The 9,039-nt window shown below is 40.0% G+C and overlaps 1 protein-coding gene across 1 annotated transcript; it reads left to right on the plus strand.

Moving 5' to 3' along the window:
• Nucleotides 1–3,098: 3,098 nt before the first annotated feature.
• On the plus strand, nt 3,099–8,301 carry ranbp10 (RAN binding protein 10; the record flags this gene model as incomplete). The annotated part of the gene is made up of 7 exons (XM_010788723.1): nt 3,099–3,297; nt 3,417–3,439; nt 5,143–5,327; nt 6,065–6,177; nt 6,453–6,561; nt 7,311–7,459; nt 8,075–8,301. Coding segments are annotated over 7 exons (999 nt in total), but the record flags the coding sequence as incomplete, so codon positions are not given.
• Between the last annotated feature and the right edge of the window lie 738 nt (nt 8,302–9,039).

Here is a 9,039-nt window from a genome sequence, read left to right on the forward strand (position 1 = left end):
CCCCTCCCTGTGAGCACAGTGTGCTCTGATTGGTCGGGATGTTGTGAATCGCGCTGAGCTCCGTGGAGGTGTGGTTTCCTTGTTTAGCGATACACAGCGAAACACAGCCAAACTCACCCTGAGCACACACAAAGTCACAGCCTAAGTAAAAACAATAAGTGTGGGTTGATATTGAGTAAGAAAAAGGTTGATAAATTGATAAACGCTGTGAGAATGGGTCTGCAGAGAGAATTTCGCCACGATCCCAACTGTCTGTTATCAGCCTGCAGCCAGGGAGGAGAGATCAGCAGAGCTGCATGCACTGAGTGTGTGTGTGAGGAAGTCCGTGGATTGGTCAATTTGGACCAATCAGCGGGGGCTAACGTAACGGCTCCACGGATTGGTCCATTTCGTTCCGGGTACGGTTGACATCATGCGCACCCGGAAGAATCAAATGGACAATGACGTATCTCCAACGAGGCGTTTTGGGGAGGTATTTTCTGTGTTAGAGTTTTACTCGCTACAGGGTTTACTTTGAGGGTTTTGACTCTGCACACCGTTTACATGCATAAAAACCTTCATAACACAGAAGGGGACGGGTAATAACCAGAAAAGCATGACATGGGACCTTTAATACATTTTTATGTTTTGTTCTATTACATTTTATATGTCAGTAAATACCCCACTGGTGAATGTCCGAAGCTTCTATTGGAAATAAAAATGGCCGTTGCTAACAAATTACTAATAGAGACTACTAAATGTCGTATTGCAAACAAGAGAACATTAGCCACCTTTAGCTTAGCGGTGTTGATGCAGCGCCATGTAGCGTGATGTAGTTAATTTATAGTCTAACCTTAGCTCTTTTTACATAACCATACTTATTAATGTATGGCAAAGATTTATTTTACTGAAATATTCCCGAAATCCCAATGGTTTTTGTCAACGTCCCTGTTACCATGCTAACTTCCAGTTTGGCCTACAAAAAAGACTTCTGCCCAATCCCAAACCACGCCCTAAACCCTACCCCTCCGTTTGCGCGTTCGTGCGGAGGGTCCGCCACATTAAGTGCTGTTCCAAAGCAACGAGTGTGGAGCGGTGTGGAGGGGGAGTGGGTTATCAAGCCCTCAAACAGCGAGTCTGCATCGGTGTTGACTTGAGACCTGTCTCTACCTGACCGGACTCAACGCTGTGTGTGTCCGTCAGGAAACACGCTGTTTAAAAGTAGTTCCAGCAAACATCCGCTGATAAATTGCGATGTTAACAACCTCATGATAACCTCATATGTTTTAACTTAGGATCATACCTGTGTTTAGTCTAGAAAAAGGTAAATGTGTGCATTTTATTTTAAAGTTGTGTATATTTACAGACTGTTGCAAAAACTAAGAAGCTTATAAACATCAGGTTTAAAACTAAAAAAGCTTTACAAAAAAGTATCACAATTAAAGATGTTTGGAGTTTTATTTGAGTTATTAATTTACATTTTTTGTCAAAGAGATGTTGATTTGAAATTGTTGTTACATACAGTTACGGCACTTCCTGTTCCTGCCGGAGAGAGGGGAGGCCGTCCCAAAGCTTGCCACTGTATTTACTCCCTCCATCTGACAGGAGGGAGCCTCGTGGAGCTGCGATTGTCACTCACTCCGTCACGGAGGGTGTAGGGTGTAGGGCGTGGTTTGGGATCGGTCCTTCATCTGTGCACCACTCCATTGGGAACCCCACGTCATTTTCACATTTAAGCTTCATGCAGTAATCTTTTACAATGATTTGGTGGGATTGATGGCTTCTATTGGGAAATTCCAGATAATTGTTCAAATGAATGGTTCAATGGTGACTGGTTGTGAGGTAGTGCGGTTGTCTTTAATTTGTGAGGTTGTGGGTTGTGGGCCCCTATAGTCAACAAGACACTTAACCCTATGAGGCCCCAAATGGCCAGAGTGAATATGTGTCCATGTAGGGTCCTTGGCAGCCCCTGCCTCTGTATGAATGTGTGTGAATGGATGAACCCTGACTTGTTTATGTAAAAGTGCTCTGAGCGAGTTGTAAAGACTGGGTAAAGTGCTATATAAATACATTTACCATTTATAATTTTAAAGCCAATTTCCTCAAAATAATTTTGTAATGAAATTATAGGCAACTAAGTACATATTTTTGCATCATTCATTTATAAGTGGAAACTTAATTATCCATATATGTGTTGAAAATTATGTGCTTTTCTGTGCACATTGTTTTGAGGGATCATAACTTAACGAAAGGAATGTTTTTATACTTTTGGAAATGTATTTTATTTGCATTCCTGTTGAGGGTTTGATGAGAATACTGCTCTCTCTACTGTCTTGTTTGGTCAGTCCAAACCCCCCAAATACTCACTATTAAGTGATAATAAACAGAGGAAAGCAGGATATGTACACATTTAAGGGGTTGTAAACTAAATGTTCTGACAGTTTTGCATGAAAAATTACTTTGTCAATTAACCATTGACAAAATAGTTGGTAATAATTGTTGCAGTTTAAAAATGGACCCATTTTTATTCGGTTATTTGTATCATTTCAAGGACTGGTCAAAACATCTGTTGTGAAAGAAGTATATTGACATGTTTTCCTTTTGAACCGACTGCGTTCTAGAAAAATCTCATTGGAAGTTATACGGAAAATATAGAATTGCAAAATAAAGCGTTTGCAAATGCGCTTACTGAGTGGTATACTGAAAAAACTCTACAGCTGCATAACTAACACACCTTAACCTACACATGCATCATTACCAGCAGGGACAAAACATTAAGGAGCTGCTGTTCCTGTTGTCAGTGACTCACCAGTTTCATAGCAGAGATCCTCCTGCTGGCCGCCCTCAGCACTGCACGCCATGCCAAAGACTCAGAAAGTGTGTCTGTGTGCGTCAGCGTGCATTCTCATGAAACGCCCTGCAGGCAGTGGTAGTCTGATGGGAAAATCTGAGCAGCAAAAGTCAATGACTAACTGTCTCTCCTGCTTCAGTGCGACGTAAGAGTGACCTCGAGCAATTCACTTCACCTCAGATGCTCCGTTGTATTCAGGAAACTGAGCACTGCAGTATGACACTGACTAGGAAGCAGACTCATTTAACCTCGTTTCCCAACTTTTTTCGTAACTAATCCTAATCCTTTTCCTATTTTAGGATGGGACAAGCACTCATACGGTTACCACGGAGATGACGGCCACTCCTTTTGCTCCTCCGGGACCGGCCAACCGTACGGCCCGACGTTCACCACAGGGGACGTGATTGGCTGCTGCGTTAACCTCATCAACAACACATGCTTTTACACCAAAAACGGCATCAGTTTAGGTTTGTGAACTTGGATTTCAATTGTGTGATACAGTAATGCATTGTTTGTTATTTACCGCATAATTTATAGCTGGAAATCATTGAATATTCTTTAACCTTTTGTCCTTTTTGTCCCTTAGGTGTAGCCTTCACAGACCTCCCTGTAAGTATCACTAAATGTGCATCATTTTTAAATGCCTTCTTAAATCTACTAAGGCTCTCTTTTACTATCAAACTTCCTTTTGCTTTACTTTTATTGATATATTATATCAGTAAGCTCCACCATTGCCTTGGGAGCCATTAAGATACTCTATTTTGTTTTGTTTTTGGAGAAAATGTTTTAGAAAAATATGCAGTCTTTGATTTTCATTCAACACATTACACTTACAGTATATGATGATGCCAAACCTATATGATCCTTGTCATACCACTCCTGTTACTGTAGTGACTTACAAACTGTAAAATATATAGTTTCAGCCAGGTTTGTCTGTAAATGCAGCCTACTGTATATTGGCAGTTGGGTTGGAAAACAACCTTTTTTTGTCCAGTGGCCGCACTAACTGGAACATTCCTCTGAAAAAAAACAACAACCCACAACCACTTGAACTGTTTTACCAGCCAAATAAGTTTTAAGAAAATAACTCAAAATCACAGTTGGCTCCTGGCCACATGTTGCTAGAGCAGATGGAGTTAGCAACCGCTGTCAGAACTAAACAGCATTCAAACAGATGATGGTGTTCATATCATTTGGTGGTTTTTTGATATGCCAAAAAGACAAAGTCCAACTGAACCATATGATCTAATGATAGCCTGATATAAAGACAGCGTTGTTGGTCAGTTTACCCAATGACAGTTTTCCATTACAGGAACAAGCCGTGACCTAAGGCTTAAAACAATCAATGCTTACACTTGTGAGGCATAGGTGTAATGGCATCAAGGGTTTCCTCTTGCCACTATAGAGTGGGGTTGACGACACGCAATCCAAAACAATAAGCAGCCGAAGGTTTTCAGTCAAAAATATGTAATTTATTAACAAAAAAGTATTGACTTAAATAGTCTCAAAATAACAAATCTTTAAACAATATTTCGGCGGTATGCTTTCCTATATAAACTAAACTATACTTTGTTTGCATTCCAATTTGCAACACTAATTTCTGTCTGCAATTTTCGGTCGAAAAACTGTTCCGCTCCCCGTCTCATCAGGTCTCCGAGCACGCCGGCTGTCCTCAATTACCTCACTTAAATACACACTGGAAGGTACACGGAAACAGATAATATTTACGATATAAAATTAAACAATCACTTCATCAAAACATATTCACCATGGCAATATAAATCATTTTCCATCATTAAATCATTTATCAAATGATGACTCGAAATAATAACCCTGACTTAATTGTGGCTCTAACAATAGGCATGAAGTATATTTTACAAACCAGGATGTTTCCAAAATCAATAAAAAGGTGACAGTGGACCTACTGTATTGTCTAGTATCCCAGTTGGAGCTGTAGGTAAACAAACAACTCCGCTGCCACCATGAACTGATGACTAAACACGTATTTGGCAGCTTAAAAATCCGGCTTTATCACTTAGACATTGGTACATTCACCTAGATATGTGGTGTGCCGTAGCCGTTATGGAGCACTGCAAAGAAATGTGCAGCCCTTGTTAATCCGTCACAGCCCCATTCATTTCCAATGGGCTCCCCAAAAATAAGTCAGATTTGAAGTTGTATTTAGTTGGCGGTGTGTTTAGGGCTTTGTTTTGGCCACCAGGTGGTGCTTTAAGGTCATTCCCTTGAAATTACAAAATTGGAAGTTTTAAACTTTATAACCTGAATTTGTGTTTATCTTTAATATCCCCTAGCCCAACCTGTACCCCACTGTGGGGCTCCAAACTCCGGGTGAGATCGTAGACGCAAACTTTGGCCAGCAGCCGTTTGTCTACGACATCGAGGACTACATGAGTGAATGGCGGGCGAAGATCCATGGCATGATCGCTCGCTTCCCCATAGGAGAGAGGCTTGGGGAGTGGCAGGCTGTCCTGCAGAAGTGAGATTACACACCTCCACAAATACAAGCTTCTATTGACTTTTGTTCCTACTTCTGCTACGTTCGAAGTACAAATCTATGTTATTAATTGTGTCTGTAATCCAACATCAAAACATGTGGATCAGACTTGAATTTTAACGTTTCAAATATTTCTTTTAGAAAATCTGCATTGCTGATTATTTGTTATCAACATTAAAGAAAAATTTGTTTTATTAAGGACACACTGTTTTGAGTGATGCTACAGTAATACATTTGAAAGCAATAATTGTTATTTCAATAAAAAGCAGTAAAAGTTAACATTGTTGCATCTGAAAAGGGTTCATTTTACACAAAATACTTCTGAAACATTCCAACATTTTTCTTTACTTAAGCCTTAAATCTTATTCCTCTGTGCCGTAGAGCTAAATTGTTTTCCAAACACTAATCAAATCACATTGCGGTTTTATTGGGTGAAATGTTCCTTTATTAACATAAAGATGAGCACTGTAGTTTTCTGTATGATGCAAATTCTCACTCGACCACCACATTTGGAATAATCTACTGGAGGAAAAAGGCACCAACCAATGCATTACTGATGTTTGAGTAAGGTTTGTTAAACACTTCAGCACCCAGCTGTTGGAAATAAGTGCATTTTTTTTAATGAATAAACCATATTTGTACCTGTTCTTAGAGATGTGTCCTCAATTATCCTTTAAAAAAGGCAACCTTTAAATGATTTTCCCCTGACTTGCCTCCAGTATGGTGTCTAGTTACCTGGTGCATCATGGGTACTGTGCCACCGCAACAGCCTTTGCCAGGGCCACAGAGACCCTGATACAAGAGGACCAGACATCTATAAAGAACAGGCAGAGTGAGTTAACAAACCAAATACGCACATATTTTATATTTACATTTGTATACGACTAGTTACAATGATCACATACAGTATTTATTACAGCACCTAACATTACAAAGAGTAGACTAAAATGCTAAGTCACTCATCATTTTGAAACAAACAACGTCCAGAATTAGACACTGTGTATTGATTGTCCACTTATGACCTCTATGAATGACACACTGACCTCTTTCAAAATGTTTGCTTGATCAATATACTGTAAATAGAGCCCTGTTTCTTTTATCTCATAGGAATACAGAAGCTGGTGCTGGCAGGACGGGTGGGCGAAGCCATAGAGGCTACTCAGCAACTTTATCCAGGCCTGTTAGAACACAACCCAAACCTACTCTTCATGTTGAAGTAAGTCAGAGCTGTTAAAAGATAAACATCCAATGTAGGTCAAAGATGCTGCGTCATGACTAATCTGTATAGGTGAACACTGATTGTCTACCTTCACCGATAGAGTGGTGCAGTGATGATGTATTTTTGTAGGCCAACACGCAAAGTTAGCATTGCAAGTGATCAGTAGACAGAAAGAAATGGGAGTTTTCCATTGGAATTCACAATATTGCAAAAAAAGAGCTATGGTAAACGGACAATTATCATACTTACATATTTTGTTCAGCAGGAACATATTAACACCACTTTTATGATTTTTGAAGCTTAAATACAAAAGTAGAAAACCTTACTTTTACAACCATAAACAAACCACACCATGGTCACATGGCTGCGCATCACCACCTCTAAGCTAAAGGCGGCGAAAGTCTGAGACGTTTAGTCGTCTCAATGAATCACTTGTTAGCAACCGCTATTTTTATGACACATAGAAGTTGAAGACATTCACCAGTGGGGTATTTATTGGCCCTTGTTTATATCATAGAAAAAAATCTCTAAGCCAGTGGTAACCATGGATCTTTTTCAAGTGTCTAAAGAACAACTTGACTTCCAGACAAGGGAAATTGCATGATAAAATGCTAACTCCCTTCCAGGTTTTGAGACTCCGTCCTGCACCACTCTATGCTGCTGTGGATGCATATTTCTGTTAAACGCTGTTGATAAAGAAGCATTCCCAGTAAATACAATTAACACCGGTCCACCTTCCTTTTTAGGTGTCGCCAGTTTGTGGAGATGGTAAACGGTACAGACGGCGAGGTCCGCTGCTTGCCCATCCGCTCCCCAAAGTCCCAGGACAGTTACCCCGGCTCCCCCAGCCTCAGCCCCCGCCACGGAGCCAGCAACACACACCTAAACACCGGAGGTACACACACTTTTTATTCTTAACCGCTGTCCTCTCAGAGCAACACATAGAAACTTTACATTTAGATATAAAGACAAAATAAGAAGAGTAGATAACTTTTTAGATAAATAGATAAGAAAGGCTTTTATTGACTAGGTTTGACCATACATGTCATTTTGTACAAAAACAAACTCATTCTTTAAGGCGGGTTTCTTTTTTAACAACAACAAAAACATGCCTTATTATTTCTTACATTTCGATAGCAGTTTTTTGTCTATGCATGTAATGAAAATAGTAAAGAAAGTAGAAATAAACCCATCTTTAAATTAAATTATAATAAAATACATACAAATAATATACATAATATCTTAGAAAGATAATTCCAATCGAAGAAGTACACATGCAGGGTACAAAAGATAAGTAAAAGTGTATAAAAGTAAGTTGCTTTTTAAATATAAAAAAGGAGATCTTGCACAGTATTATTTCACTAAAGTGTAGCAGCCAGTAATACTATTGATCATCAATAGTATTATATTGCACATAAGTGTTAGATAGATGGAAATGCCAGTCCCAAATCCCAGTAGCTGAAGGAAATGAGATGTATGTCTTCATTTGACTGTCCCCTACAACACACAGGGTCAGACAGCCCAACCTGCAGTAACGGAGTGACCCCCCCCAACAAGTCAAAGAGCCACAGTGGCACCGGCAACAGCAGCGTCAAATACCCCAGCGTGTCCTCCTCCACCTCCTCTTCCTCCTCCTCCTCCCCTTCCTCCGTCAACTACTCCGAGTCCAACTCCTCCGACTCCACCAAGAGCCAGCCGCACAGCGCCAACAGCACCCAGGAAACCAGGTAGGAAGCATTTAGAGCAGGGGTGGGGAACCTTTTTCCTCTTAAGGGCCATTTCAATTTTTTCAACATCCTCCGAGGGCCGTACAAATGATTGACCTCTGCTTAAAAATACTAAAATCAGAGCCCATTCATTTCGCCTTTCTTTCATGCTGTGCAAAGAAAAAGCAACCTCTTAATCCAGATATTTGACCATGACTCGCGCATGCATGCACGTGCACGGTTGTGACATGGCCACCAAAACAGAAAGATATTGGACACAAGACATGTGCAAATGTATTTAGTTTCCTATCCATGTGAACATGATTTAAGTGGGGGAGGGGGGGGCCTTACATCCTCTATGGGGGTCCGGGGGCATGCTCCCCCGGGAAGATTTCTTTTTAAATGTTGAAGTTAAAAGCATCAATCTGGTGCACTTTGAGAGCAACATTAGGAGATCTATGGATACATCTCTCAACATCCATATGAAACAGACCTGTAAGCAGATTTATTTTTCTTTATGGATATTTTACAAATCACTCCCCTTTCAAACTGTATTCTTGTTTATTAATAACAACTTTTTTTTACTGTCATATAGTATTTTATACCCGTTTACTTTATTCTCTTATTTTTTTTATAACTATAATGATCATATAAAGATGTGCCTATACCTCACTGGTTCTTATATTCGTTAGCATAGCTAGCTAACCAGATGCTAATAACAACAAAGTTATTATGATCAGTATGACAGATGAACAGGTCGCCACTGGGC

The sequence above is a fragment of the Notothenia coriiceps genome, unplaced genomic scaffold (assembly GCF_000735185.1).
Source record: "Notothenia coriiceps isolate Sejong01 unplaced genomic scaffold, NC01 NC01_scaffold00032102, whole genome shotgun sequence".
Lineage (NCBI taxonomy): Eukaryota > Metazoa > Chordata > Actinopteri > Perciformes > Nototheniidae > Notothenia > Notothenia coriiceps.